Source organism: Triticum aestivum, chromosome 7D, assembly GCF_018294505.1.
Source record: "Triticum aestivum cultivar Chinese Spring chromosome 7D, IWGSC CS RefSeq v2.1, whole genome shotgun sequence".
NCBI lineage: Eukaryota > Viridiplantae > Streptophyta > Magnoliopsida > Poales > Poaceae > Triticum > Triticum aestivum.
In genome coordinates, this window is record NC_057814.1 from 56,483,648 (window position 1) to 56,498,963 (window position 15,316).

At 46.2% G+C, this 15,316-nt stretch overlaps 1 protein-coding gene across 1 annotated transcript; it reads right to left on the bottom strand.

Moving 5' to 3' along the window:
• Positions 1-289: 289 nt before the first annotated feature.
• On the bottom strand, positions 290-5,282 carry LOC123170501 (protein NRT1/ PTR FAMILY 8.1-like). Its single transcript, XM_044588364.1, has 4 exons — positions 4,787-5,282; positions 4,458-4,675; positions 3,860-4,374; positions 290-1,283 (listed from the first exon to the last, which is right to left on the bottom strand). Exons 1-4 carry the CDS (start codon positions 4,887-4,889, stop codon positions 455-457), a joined length of 1,665 nt encoding a protein of 554 aa, XP_044444299.1. The 5' UTR covers positions 4,890-5,282; the 3' UTR covers positions 290-454.
• Positions 5,283-15,316: the final 10,034 nt, after the last annotated feature.

Genomic DNA, 15,316 nt, shown 5'->3' on the forward strand with positions numbered 1-15,316 from the left:
TTGATGTAACATCGAACTATGTTCCGCTAGTATCAATAAAACGATTATTTTATGTGCCAAGATGTTTTTGTCAGAAGACTTGATTTCTGGACTGACAATGTAAAGTAAATCGGTTACTCTGAGTCGAGGTGCCACAACACGATCCGCTAGCATCGAGCGGTCGAACCGCGGCCGCTCGGTTCGACGATATAGCGCGCACGAATGAATATGTATTTGCGCAAAGTTAATGAGAAGGCATCCACGATGGTGCGCGGACCGGTGCCAGTGGAGGCGCCGTTGCGCTGCAACATGCATGCAAATCCACTGAATATAATTTGTGGTCAGTCAACTGACCTAAAAATAAAAACAAAACAGTCAACTTACACGTAGCCGCTTTCAAACTTCTTTTATAGAGAAGCCGAGGAAGTACCTAGTCATTACACGTTCGGAATCTACACGTACAGTGATTTCCAGTTTAATCCGCGGTCTTCTTGTAGTTGTACCACCGTGTGACGAGCAGGTACCCGCCGAAGTTGCCAACGCAGAGCATAGCGAGCAGCCAAAAGAAGTAGTCCAAGTGCCCGTCGTTGATGTCGTCGGGGATCCACCCGGGCCGGCCGCCGCTCGTCGTGACGCTCACCACGACAGACACGAGCGCCGAGCTCGCGTAGTTGCCCAGCGCGAAAGCCGCGCGGGCGAGCCCCGAGCAGATGCTCCGCATGGCGTCCGGCGCTTGGTCGTAGAAGAACTCCATCTGCCCGATGAAGGTGAACACCTCCGCCGCGCCCAACACCACGTACTGCGGCACCTGCCAAAAGATCGACAGTGGCACGTACTCTGCACCGTCCGTGCCGCGGTACGTGCCGTTGCGTGCGACGACGCGGCGCCGTGCGACCTCGAGCATGCCGGCGGCGAGCATGGCGACCGTGAGGATGACGAACCCGACGCCCATGCGCGTCAGCTGTGTGAACCCGCGGCGGTGGCCCGTGAGGCGGCGCGCGAGCGGGACGATGGCGCGGTCGTAAAGCGGCACCCAGAGCATGACGCTGAGCGTGTCGAAGACGGTGAGCACTGCAGCGGGAACGTGAAAGCTGCCGATGCGCGGGTCCAACGTGTCGCCTTGGAGGATAAAGGTGGTGGACACCTGTGTGTACGCGGCCGCGAAGATGATGCCGCACGCCCACACCGGCAGTAGACGGAGCACGCACTTGAGCTCCTCCACCTGCGTAACCGTGCACAGCCGCCATGGGCTGACTGGCCGCGCCTTGTCGCCCGGCGTCTCCACAGCCGCCTTGTCCAAGGACCTGACCGATCGATGACAACCGGAATCGGTGCAACAGATAAATTTAGTGACATGGTTACATGGCATGTTTGCATGTAAAATTTCATTGATTGCTCGGGCCTGGACGCATAGTCGATTATGTTGCTAGCACAACGTTTTTGTTGTTGAATATATTATCAATAATGCTAGACCTACAAAGATTTACTTAATCTTCCAAACTAACTCTCTCTCTCTTCCCTCCCGATTTTAAGTGGGGTGGGCCCCCTCATCCCTCTATTACCAATAATGCTACACCTACGAACGAGCTTACGAAGACTTACGTAACTTTCCCTCAATAACTCTCCCCCCCCCCCCCCCCCCCCGATTTTAACTGGGTGGGCCCCAGCCACTAATCCTAATCCAATTAACTACCACCAAGTCAGCCTTTACGTAAAAATTTCAAGTAACTTTACGTGGGTCTAGCATCGCTCCTCTATTACCAATCACAATCCACATCAGTTTATATGTAAAATTGTTAAGTAAACCTTTGTAGATGTAGCATTACTCATATATTATTTATACTCGGTTCCCTGAAGGTGTGTTGGGTTATTGTGATTGTCAAGTTCAGTAAAATATGTGATTACGTACTAAAGCACTTGAACATCCAAAAGTCCAAACGACAGTGTCTTGCATAAAATATGAAGATTTTTGGGTACGGCTTATGGAAATGGCCTCTAGATCGACCAAGAAAAGCAGAAGGGAGGAAAATGACGCGAAAGATACAGGGTGAGCATGTGACAAACTTTTTCCCCGTGCAGTTTATAAGAGCATCTTCAATGGCCTTTAAATATGTGCGGGCATATTTGGATGTGTCTGTAGACATCTGTCAGACGGACATCATCCAACTATCTCCCTCAAATGCCCCCCATTTCAAATAGTTAAAACACGAATTAGGGACACAATTTAAACTAATTCGATATATTAATGCAAATTTGATGAAATTTAACAAGTTTCATCCAAACTACCACGATTACTTATACTGGGGGTGTTGCTGAAAACATACCAAAGGTATCTTCTCTGTAAATAGCATGTAATATACGCACCGCAAACCTGATAACTTACTTACAAACACCATGGTAACTTTGACCCGGGTGATTTTTGTTGTTCAAAACATACATCGGGTAACTTTTGTGTAAATTGCATGATAATTTATGCACCACAGAGCTAATAACTCACGTATAAACACCATGATAATTATTGACCCAGGAATAAAGTTGTTCGAAACATAACCCAGGTAATTACTGTGTGAATATATCGTATAGTAATACACATATCGCAGACCTGATAACTTTCGTATGAACACCGTGGTAACTTTGACCCTGGGGATAGAAATCGTCAAAAACACACCCTCAACAACTTTTGTGTAAATTACATGATACTTTATGCACCGAAGGCGTGGTATATTTACTTAGCTTAGGTCTAGTAACACTTAAGCCGAAAACAAGTCGTTTGAACATACCAATATGGATGTAATTTTGAAGGTCTTGTCGCCATGGATTTTTTTATTGGCGAAAACAAATTTTGAATCGGACCGACGGTTTGAGGTACAAAACATTTTGAATCTTCGAAATAAGAAGAATCTAGGGTGACATCCGTTTTTTTCTCTCTAGTGCACGCATACATGTACATGTGAAGAGAAGGTTGGGAGAATCATTTCTATGCCCGGTAATTTATGTATAAATAGCATGATAATTTATGTATGACGGGCATGATAACTTACGCAGCCTAGGCGTGGTAACTTTTTATGTAAAAAAAGTCATCAAAACGTATGAACAGGGATCCAGTTTCGAAGATCTCGTCGTGATGACTTTTTTATGTTAAAATGGATTTTGAATCAGACCGATGGTTTGAGTTAAAAATATTTATATTTTTTGCAATAGGAAGAATTTAGGAAGACATACTCTTTTTGTTCGCTAGTGTATACATGCATTTAGTTAGAGCTTAAAGGGCACACAGGAGGGAGGAGTGATTCTAATGCATGCATGTAGTTAGAGGAGAAAACGCTTAAAAAATAAGGTTGGCAATTAGTGCATATCATTAACAAAATATAATATGCGTTGCACGAATAGTATCATACTGTTGTATTATATGCATAATATTAATGTGATACTCCCACTATGCATAGCCTAATTACTAACTATTTCTTTAGGTGAATTACTAATAAAAGATATTGAGCGCTAGATGTATGTGAACCAAGTCAATGAGATCAAAACGATTCCGGCTCATGAAAGAAACATTAGTCTAGTTAAAATTAGCAGACACACTCATAACAGCGCACAGCCCGTTGGCTTCGAAACTCCCCGGTGGAAATAGCTAGCATTGTCCTTTGAATGTAATCACCTAATGAAAAGATCCTTTCCCGCTAATTTTTTTACTAACTAATCTGGATTAGTTGTAGATAATTAAAGATGGATAAAGCTACCATTTTAAGTGAACTTAAGCGGGTGCGGATGCACAGCACTTTACTTGATGGGGACTATAGTTGTGGACAGAAAATAGGAACGGTGCAAGTGGAAGCAATGCTAGGGACGGCCGGGGCACGGGCACTGAGCCACTGACCTGAACTGGTTGGTGTGCGCGAGGCGGCGGCTGCCCAGTATCTCGGACATGCCGTCGTCGCCGTCACGCTCGTGCAGCAGCGCGGCGTCGGTTGGGGTCTCCACGTCGCACTTCCTGGCGGCGGCGACCACCACCTGCGTGATCCTGGTGAGCGGGCTGCCGCCGGGGGGCTGGTGGCGCCCGTACGCGCCGGTGCCGGCGAGGAACAGCGCGACGGCGACTACGCTCAGCAGCGCCGGGATGCCGTAGCCGAGCCGCCAGCCGTGGGCGGACTGCACCCACACCAGCACGGTGCCGCCCACCAGCGACCCCACGGTGAGGGAGAGGTAGAACCAGTTGAAGAAGGAGCTCTGCCGCCCACGCTCCTCGTCGTCCGCCTCGACGTCAAACTGGTCCGCGCCGAACGACGCCATGACGGGCTGCAGCGCGCCGCCCAGCCCCACCAGGTACAGCCCGGCGTAGAACACCGCGCTCTCCAGCGCCGCCCACGCGCTCGCCGTCACGACGCCGTACCCCTGTTCCATCAGGATCCAGGTGAGGTGTTCCCTGATATATATACGTAGGTGTATGATGCGCATCAGCGCGCACGCGTACGTACCGCGACGGAGACGAGGACGAAGAGCGTGATGGTCCAGTATCTTCCGAGGAAGGAGTCGGCGAGGAAGGCGGCGGCAAGCGGCGCGATGCCGCTGGTGCCCTGCCAGTTGGTGACGCTGTTGGCGGCGGCCTTGCTGCCGGAGTGCAGCTGGACCTTGAGGTAGTTCACCAGGTTCGTCGACAGGCCAAAGTAGGCCGCGGACTGGAAGCAGTTGTTCACTGCATGCGCGCATATGCATCAAGCATTCAAGCATAGGTGACACGTGCGTACGTATGTATGCATGCCAGAGCGCGAACACAAGAACAAAACGAAAAGATTGCGGGCGTTACCGAGGATGAAAGCGCAGCCCCACGAGGTCCGGCGAACCTTCTTGGACGTGGGATCGGCGGCGTCGCCGGGCGAGCCTTTTGATTCTACCCCTGCAGCTTCCATGGTCTTAGCTAGCAGTCCGTGTGAGATTTACACAGGCGCGTCCAGAGCAAATGAAAACTACTACAGGCAAGGGTCACGATGGCCCATATAATTAAGGCGCCAAGGAGCTAGTGAGTGGCACAAATCTGCCATGGTGTTAAATACATGCATGATGGCAAGGCGGGAAGTGTTTAACCGAGAGACTGTGGTCAGCCGCGTCACGATGCGCAAAGTCCCTTTCTTCTCCACTAAATCAACCGAGCTCCAAAGCAATCTCTCACGCAATTGAGATAGCAAATTTGGTGGAATATGGGGCCGCCTAGGTGCCAATCAACTGAAAAAAAATAAATCGCCAGGAAAGCAAACGGAGAGAACGACCCTGGAACGACTCGAGCATTCACGCATGCACCACCATATCCTTCTCGATCACGAGCCTAGGTACGCTGGTGACCACCGTGTCATGTTAGAATTAATGGGCTAGACCCATAGGGAAATCTCAAATAGTCGCCCATGTGTAAAATGACAAATGGTGGTGCTAAAATTTAGTCCTTCCTCGGAAGTTGAAGAAGAGTTGGACATCTTTATATAGTGGGTTCTCTCCATTATTCTAAGTGGTGTGTTGAGAAGAGAAAGGGAAGACCACACGCGCGCTTGCTCGCCTCGCCGGGCCGTGCCGGGGCGTACGTGCGACATGCAACATGTGCGGTAAGTATACAAATTAGAAACCAAGTCGGGTTGAGATTGTGATCGCGGCTAGCGCAGCCGCCAAAGATACACCGAAAACACCTAGGGTTTTGCCTCATCTCGCAACTTGCGCCGTCGTCGTAGTCTACTCCATCCCAAACGCCGGCGTGCATCGGCGCGTGGGGGAGCAGGTTTCCGGAACCGTTCGTCCTTGCGATCCTGCACCGGGAGAGGACGAATTAGGTTTTTGGGAAACGCTCTGCGCGACTGCTCAAATTCGTCATCACGGGTCGTCTTCCGTCCAAGTCGGGCGGTGCTACTCATCGCCGTCGGCAGCAGATCGTCGCTAACATCGTCATCAACACCGTCGCATCCACAATAGCTAACGAACAGTACGTCCAACATCATCTGTTCATGTCTGTCTCTACAACTGTTGTTTCGTGTGCGCTGTTGTTCTACATGTTTTGCTGTTCTTCTAGTTTGCTAGATTGTTGCATGCTAGTATCTTTTCTAGTCATGAATTATTTACTGGAATTAATTATGAACTTGCCTAATTTTCCAACAATCCAAAAACCTAATTGTAGGCAATTTCCTGAGTTAACTATGGCTGGATACGCTGATGCACTGAGGCCGGTTAAGTTTACTGGTGTGCACTTTAAGAGGTGGCAGGTGAAGACCACGCGCTGGCTTACTTCACTGAAAGTTTTCCACGTTAGTGTTGGTGCTCCAGAGGGAATGACTGACGAAGATCAGAGAAAATTCCAGGAAGCCAATACTATGTTTGTGAGATGCATTCTGAGTGTTCTTGCTGACCGTCTGTGTGATGTGTACATGCACATAGATGACGGAGAGACTCTGTGGGATGCACTGAATGCAAAATTCGGTGCAACGGATGCAGGCAGTGAACTGTACATCATGGAGAGTTTTCATGACTACAAGATGGTGAATAACCGCTCTGTGGTTGAACAAGCTCATGGGATACAATGCATTGTGAAGGAACTTGAACTCCTTAAGTGTGTTCTACCTGACAAATTCGTGGCTGGGTGCATGATTGCAAAGTTGCCTCCTTCATGGAGGAATTTCGCCACAACTCTGAAACATAAGAGACAAGAGATATCAGTTGAAAATCCGATTGCATCTCTTGATGTTGGGGAAAAAGCTCGGGCTAAAGACAGTACTGAGAAAGGAGGTGACGTTCAGCCTACCACCAATATGGTGCAGAGATACCCACATAACAGGAACAAACGGAAGAACAAACCTGTTTTCAACAAGCCTACCAAGACTACTACATTCAAGAAGAAGAAGTTCAACAAGGCTCAGCTAGACTGCTACGCCTGTGGGAAGCCCTGACACTTTTCCAAGGAATGCCATGAACGTGCAGACCGCGGAGGGAAAACGAGCTCCAAGACTGTCAACATGGTGACCACTAGCAATACTGATGGGTATGGTAATTTACCTATTATGCTTTTAGTATTTCAATCATCTTCGTGGTGGATTGATTCGGGTACTAACGTTCATGTGTGTGCTGACGTCTCCCTGTTTACTTCTTATCAGCTCGCAAGGGATTCTTCCGTCCTAATGGGGAATGGGTCACATGCTTCTGTTTGTGGCATTGGCACTGATAAGGACATGAAAACCATTCAACCCTTAGAGTCGAGGACGACTCCTTTTCAAGAGGGGGAGGATGATGAGGACATCCCAGCCATGGACACCACACCAACAATCATCAACGGTCCAATCACAAGAAGTCACGCAATGCAAATACATAATCAGGGGAACGCTAACTTAAGTTTATCATTTGACCTTGAAAACATGGTTGTGCCTTCACCTCCTTTATTGTTGGTTGAACGCAGGTGCAATATCGAAGAAGGCCAAACACATATCAGTCTGTGAAACAATATTGTTTTATGGCGAATAAACAAAGTTAGGAGTTCATGAAGAAGTGAGTTGTCTGCTGAAGAAACATTGTTCCGATTCTGACGAAACAATGTTTTGCACGAGTTTGGATATCCCAACTTGCGAAAGGTTTCCAGAACTCGACTATGCTGCTGAAGGAAACATTGTTTGACTCCAGTGAACAATGTTTGGTCGGGAACTGCCAACCACGTCCAACGAGAGTTTTCCAGAAGCTACCTCATCAAGTCTCGAAGCCATTTAGTCAAACCAAAGCTGGTTCTCTTTCACACCTAAACTGGTTCCCAAAGCTAGTTTGTTTCCACACCTATCCAGGGGGTTGTCCCGATTATAAATAGGCTAGATCTTCCCTTCGTTGGGGACTTTTGTCATTTCTATCAAAGACCAAAGACATAGACTCCTCCTGAGATTGGAGAGCTCTTGTTATCCTTATTCTCGTGATTCCTTGAGAAATTGCTCCTAATTCGTGCTCCACGACTAGATCGTGTTGTGTGGATTAGAGTTCGTGGTTTCCCTTGCGGATTGCACCTATCCCATGCTCCACGACTTGAGTGTGGTTGTGTGGGGTAGTATTGCGGGTTGTGGATCGGCAAATGTTCGGATTGCAAGCTTCGGTGAGCCTCCTCCTCGTCGGGTCATAATATCTTATTTTCCATTTTCCGGCTGCTTGCAGCTAGTTATCCCCATCCATTTATCGATCCTACGCCGTGAAGATCAGACCTCCCCTTGTAATCCCTCTTCTTCGAAGACGGGGTCGCATCATCTGGTATTCAGAGCAAGGTTTACACGGTAGGATCTGTATCTTTGTTGCTAGATCTATCCTTTTTAGTTTGGTTTTTCCCCGTCCTAGAGTCCAAAGCCAAAAAGCCACAAAAAAATCCAAGCCTTTGTTTGCTGAGATCTAGTTGTTTGCTTTCCTCTTTGTGTTTGCACCAAGTTCTATCCAAAGTTGTTGTTGTTTTCTTTGAGTCTTGTTGGATCTTTTGTGCTGCAAGAGAGAGAGAGAGAGAGAGAGAGAGAGAAAGAAAAAGAGTGAAAAAAGAAAAAAAAAAGAGGAAAAAGAGAGCAAAAAAAAAAGAGAAGAGAAAGTGTTGAGCAAGTGTGCAATCATTTTCAGTTGAGTGAGAAATTTCAGAAGTTGTAGTGGCAAGTGTTGCAGCTCAAACGTGGTGCAAGGATCTACAAAATTTTCTTGTTCATTTGGTCTGCATCGATTGGATCTCAGCACTAGCCCTCCCTTTTTACCCCACCCAGATCCACCTAGAAACCGTTAGCTTCCTTCCTTTCATTCGCCCGTCCACTCCTAATTTGCTACTTCCGCACAGCCGCCAAGGAATCATTAGAATTTGGGTAAGCAAGAAGGTGAGCTGAGTGTCTTCCACATATATTTTTCTTTTGTCCACTGGTTTCCAAGAGTTAACATGACAGGATCCAACTTGAGTGTACATGGACATCAACATGTGGAAGATGACCTTCCAAAAACTCGCACGGCACTTGGTGATATGATTGAGGAGAGTATAGTTGCACCTATGCGAAGGATGTTCGGTGGTCGTCTTCCTATCGCGGGTAATGGGGATCAACATCAACATAGCCCCGTTGCCTCGCTGGCCGCTGACAACCGGCCACGTGAAGGAAACAACGATCGACATGTTGGTCTTGGAAGAGACGCAGGAGCTGCTGCCCACGGCGCCCCTGCTGTTGGTGCTAAACGGAGGCATGGCGACTTTGCTGCCCCCTGCGAGGGTGGGCTGCATGGAGGAGAACCTCGCGGGCGAGGCCATGACCCCCGCGGGTTTGCTGCTGATCACCAGTGACGAGCGGCACATGATGGTGATGCCATCTTCCTTGAAGATCTCTCCGAGCCTGGTGACGAAGATGAAGGCATGGGGGACTATGAACCCTACTCCCCGCCTCGCCGTGGTGCTGTTTTTGGTCGTAATGGTCATCATTATGACCGTCGTGATCAGGATGACCGTGACAACCAAGCGAGAGTGAAGCTACATGTGCCATCATTCACAGGAAAAGAGGATCTGGATGCATATATTGAGTGGGAAGAGAAGTGTGATCAAATCTTTCGCATCCATGGTTTTTCTGAAGCCAAGAGAGTTGATCTTGTTGTTATGGAGTTCTCTGGTTACGCTCTTACATGGTGGAATCAGCTGCAAGACGATCGGTTGATGTCATGCAATAATCATATCCGCAGCTGGACTTTGATGAGGGAAGTCATGAGGCGCTGTTTTGTTCCATCATACTATGAGAGGCATTTGTACAAGCGGTTGCAGGGGCTCACTCAAGGTTCCCGCACTATTGAGGAGTACTATAAAGAGATGGAGGTGCTGCTGATTCGGACAAGAACCCGTGAAAGTGATGAGGCGAAGATGGCGAGACTTTTACATGGGCTGAATAATGAAATATCAGATTTTGTGGAGATGTTTCCTTATGATACATTACAAGATGTGGTACATAAAGCTATAAGAGTTGAGAAGAAGAATATGCGTAATGGTCGTACTCGTGCTTTCCAAGGCCGCACCGCCACACGCTCATGGCAGCGAGCACAACAGCCATATGGTTCTCAGTCTGAGGGTGCACCACCTAGACACCCACATGCCTCGACGGCTTCCTCACTTGCTATTCACAATCAAGATAAGAGGTCATCAGCTACAGCAGGAGTATCCTCTGCTACACCTCCAGAAAAGAGTTCTACACGCAGCAGCGACATTCAATGCCACAAGTGCAAAGGAAGAGGTCATATTTCTTCGGAATGTCCAAGCAAAAGAACTATGATCATCAATGAACAAGGTGAATGGGAGTCTGAAAGTGACCCTGAAGGTGGCAATGATGAAGTGGAAGAGGAGCAAGGTTGGGAAGTAGGAGGAACTATTTTATCTCATGAGGAACTTGATGGAGAAGCTTTGGTTGTATGTCGTTCACTTAATGCCCAGGTTGTGGAGGAGGAAAAGGGGCAGCGGCATAATCTTTTCCATGCCTGTTGCCTTATCAACTCAAAGATATGTCGAGTGATTGTTGATAGTGGCAGCTGCAACAATATTGCAAGTACGGAGATGGTCGAGAAGCTTCAATTGCAAACAAAACGTCACCCACACCCATACCGCATGCAATGGCTGAATGATTGCGGCGCAATTAAGGTGATTAGCAGCGTGCAAATACCAATTTCAGTAGGGAGATATCAGGATGATGTTGAGTGTGATGTGGTGCCGATGCACGCTTGTCACTTGCTTCTTGGGCGACCGTGGTTGCATGACCGTGATGTGCAAATCAGCGGGCATGCGAATCGCTTATGTTTTATCCATAAAGGAGAAAAGTTCACTTGGCTGCCCATGACACCCGAGGAAGTCTATCTTGATGAGATGAAAAGAAAAGGAAAGAAAAAGTGAGAGAGTGATCATACACAAAGAGTGAGCCACCAACATAGTGAGGGGTGTTTCAGCTAAAAGCTCCACAGCCAAATATGACCAGGCCCCGTGAAAACAGGGATTAGTTATGATGGCTAGGAAAAGGGATATGAGGGAATTGAGAGAACCTAATGCTCCATTCTTTGTACCCATGCACAAGGAAACTTTATTGGCTGCTAACGACTTACCCTCAACTCTTCCTAGTGTTGTATTAGATCTTTTGCAGGAGTATGGGGATGTGCTTCACAAGGAGGTGCCACCCCAGATTGCCACTGAAGCGAGGCATTGAACACCAAATTGACTTGGTTCCGGGCGCCCCGCTTCCAAAAATTCCACATATTGAGAGTGCTAAGAGGGGTGAGTTGAGTGACTCCACCAAATGTGAGGAAGAATGTTCATTTTCCAACAATCCACATATTGAGAATGATAAGAGAGGTGAGATGAGTGACTCCACCAGATGTGAGGAAGAGTGTTCACTTCCCAAAAGTCCACATAATCAGAGTGATAAGAGAGGTGAGGTGAGTGAGTCCACCAAATGTGAGGATCGGACTGTTCAAAATGAGATTAGAGAGATGGAATATCTCCACCCATGTATACCTCACATTCAGCGAGAGAGGATTAGTGAGTTGTGTGAGTCCACCAAATATGAGGGTGAGGTAATCCACCACAAGATTAAATAAATGAGTGAACCACAACATATTATACCACACCATCAAAGTGAGAGGAGTAGAGAGTTGTGTGAGTCCACCAAATCTGAGCTTGAGGTGTTTACACACAATATCAAAGAGATGAGTGATCCACCAAATGAAAGGAGAGAAGACTATTCAACTACTAACCATTCACAAAGCTCTCTTTCTTTAAAGTATGTGCAGATGCAAAAATCATACTTAGCTGCCCTGCTACAGCGATGGGAGGATGAGATCCATGAACAGTTATGGCGCACGTGGAGCACCATCAAAGAAACATCATGTGGGGTAAGTGATCTTCAAAAAGGCATGGAGGTACTCAGTGAGGTAAAAGAAAAGAGATCATTCATCTTGAAGCACCCAGAGGTATGCACTTATGAACTCTTGAAGCATTGGCGTGATGAAATTAGAGAAAAGATGATTGCTATGTCATCCATCAAACAATATCCTTTTGTTAATCATCGTGAAAGCATCAAGGAGCCAATAAAACTAAAAATTGAATATGCTTATTCGACTTTTACTTGGCCAAGCTATTTTGTATTGTCCTTGTGCTATTATTTTGTAGACCGAAGGAAGTCGAGGGCGACTTTTCTTCAAGAGAGGGAGGATGATACAAACATGGATGTGCCTGAATACATGTTTGTACTCCATGAAAATGTTAGCTGGAAAGAATTGCTGAGTCGAACAAAACATTTGAAGTTCACAAAGGTGAAAGCTAAACTTAAGCATTTGATAAAATCTTGGCATTGTTTCTTTGTACTGGCCAATTTTCTTTTGTGTGATGACCAGCTAGAGTCGAGGACAACTCCTTTTCAAGAGAGGGAGGATGATAAGGACATGAAAACCATTCAACCCTTAGAGTAGAGGACGACTCCTTTTCAAGAGGGGGAGGATGGTGAGGACATCCCAGCCATGGACACCACACCAACAATCATCAACGGTCCAATCACAAGAAGTCACGCAATGCGAATACATAATCAGGTGAACGCTAACTTAAGTTTATCATTTGACCTTGAAAACATGGTTGTGCTTCACCTCCTTTGTTGTTGGTTGAATGCAGGTGCAATATCGAAGAAGGCCAAACACATATCAGTCCGTGCAAAACAATGTTTTATGGCAAAGAAACAAAGTTAGGAGTTCATGAAGAAGTGAGCTGTCTGCTGAAGAAACATTGTTCCGATTCTGACGAAACAATGTTTTGCACGAGTTTGGGTATCCCAACTTGCGAAAGGTTTCCAGAACTCGACTATGCTGCTGAAGGAAACATTGTTTGACTCCAGTGAACAATGTTTGGTCGGGAACTGCCAACCACGTCCAACGAGAGTTTTCCAGAAGCTACCTCATCAAGTCTCGAAGCCATTTAGTCAAACCAAAGCTGGTTCTCTTTCACACCTAAGCTGGTTCCCAAAGCTAGTTTGTTTCCACACCTATCAAGGGGGGTTGTCCCGATTATAAATAGGCTAGCTCTTCCCTTCGTTGGGGACTTTTGCCATTTCTATCAAATACCAAAGATATAGACTCCTCCTGAGATTGGAGAGCTCTTGTCATCCTTATTCTCGTGATTCCTTGAGAAATTGCTCCTAATTCGTGCTCCACGACTAGATCGTGTTGTGTGGATTAGAGTTCGTGGTTTCCCTTGCGCATTGCACCTATCCCGTGCTCCACGACTTGAGCATGGTTGTGTGGGGTAGTATTGCGGGTTGTGGATCGGCGAATGTTCGGATTGCATGCTTCGGTGAGCCTCCTCCTCGTCGGGTCATAATCTCTTATTTTCCATTTTCCGGCTGCTTGCAGCTAGTTATCCCCATCCATTTATCGATCCTACGCCGTGAAGATCGGACCTCCCCTTGTACTCCCTCTTCTTCGAAGACGGGGTCCATCAGGCACGGTGGATCTGAAGTTTACATCGGGAAAGATCGTGCAGCATGTCTCTACTATGAACAAGAATCTAGTTAGCGTCTCCCTTCTATGTCGAGATGGGTTTAAGGTAGTTCTAGAGCCGAATAAAGTTACCATGTCAAGATTTGAACAATTTATAGGCAAAGGCTATGAGTGCGGAGGCTTGTTCCGCTTTTCCCTTTTAGATTTTTGCAATAAGTTAGTAAACCAAATTTGTGCTAGTGTTAATGATGATGCAAGTATTTGGCACTCTCGTTTATGTCATATTAATTTTGGTTTAATGTCTCGGCTATCCAGTATGAGTTTAATTCCGAATTTCATCGTTGCCAAAGGTTCTAAGTGCCATAGTTGTGTGCAATCGAAGCAACCTCAAAAGCCTCATAAGGCTGTCGAGGGGAGAAACTTGGCACCTCTAGAACTCATACATTCTAATCTTTGTGAGATGAATGGTGTGTTGACAAAAGGTGAAAAGAGATATTTCATGACTTTGAGTGATGATGCGACTAGATTTTGCTATGTTTATTTGTTGCAAACTAAAGATGAAGCATTGGACTACTTTAAAATCTATAAAGCTGAAGTTGAAAATCAACTAGAGAGAAAGATCAGGCGTCTTAGGTCCGATCATGGTGGAGAGTATTTTCCCAAAGTATTTGATGAATTTTGTGAGGAACATGGTATTATTCATGAGAGGACGCCTCCCTATTCACCCCAATCAAATGGAGTTGCCAAGAGGAAAAACCACACGTTGACTGACTTGGTGAATGCCATGTTAGACACTGCTGGTTTATCTAAGTCATGGTGGGGGAGGCTCTATTGACTTCATGTCATGTCCTGAATAGAGTTCTTAACAATAATAAGGAGAAAACCCCTTATGAGGAGTGGGTTGGGAGAAAAACATCACTTTCTTATTTGCGCACTTGGGGATGTTTGGCAGAGGTCAATATTCCTATTCCTAAGAAACGCAAACTTGGACCAAAGACAGTGGATTATGTCTTTCTAGGGTATGCTCAACGGAGCATTGCTTATAGATTTTTGGTGGTAAAATCTGAAGTACCTGATATGCATGTTGATACTATAATGGAATCTCGCGATGCAATATTTTTAAGAACATATTTCCTATCAAAGATATGCATAGCATTGCTAGATTTTCTTCTGAGATAATTCCTGAATCTAGTACAACTGATGAATATTTCGAACAATCACATGAGGAAGTCCTTGAGAAGGATAACAATAAAGTTCCTATAAGGAACAAGAGACAAAGGGTTGCAAAATCCTTTGGTGACTATTTCATTGCATACCATGTGGACGACACACCCAAGTCTATTGCAGAGGCATATGCATCTCCAGATGTAGATGATTGGAAAGAAGCTATTCATAATGAGATGGACTCAATTCTTTCTAATGGAACTTGGGAACTAACTGATAGACCATATGGTTGTAAACCTGTGGGCTGTAAGTGGGTGTTCAAAAAGAAGCTAAAGCCTGATGGTACTATTGATAAGTACAAGGCGCGGCTAGTGGCCAAGGGCCACACTCAGAAAGAAGGCGAATATTAATTTGACACCTATTCACCCGTTGCTAGATTGACCACCATTTGCTGTTACTTTCCTTGGCTGCCTCTTATGGTCTTACCATTCATCAAATGGATGTAAAGACAGCTTTCCTCAATGGAGAGTTGGAAGAGGAAATCTATATGGATCAGCCTGACGGGTTTGTGGTAAAGGGTGAAGAGAGAAAGGTGTGCAAGTTGTTAAAATCTTTGTATGGCCTGAAACAGGCACCTAAGCAATGGCATGAGAAGTTTGAAAGAACTCTGACTTCTGCAGTATTTGTCATTAACGAGGCTGATAGG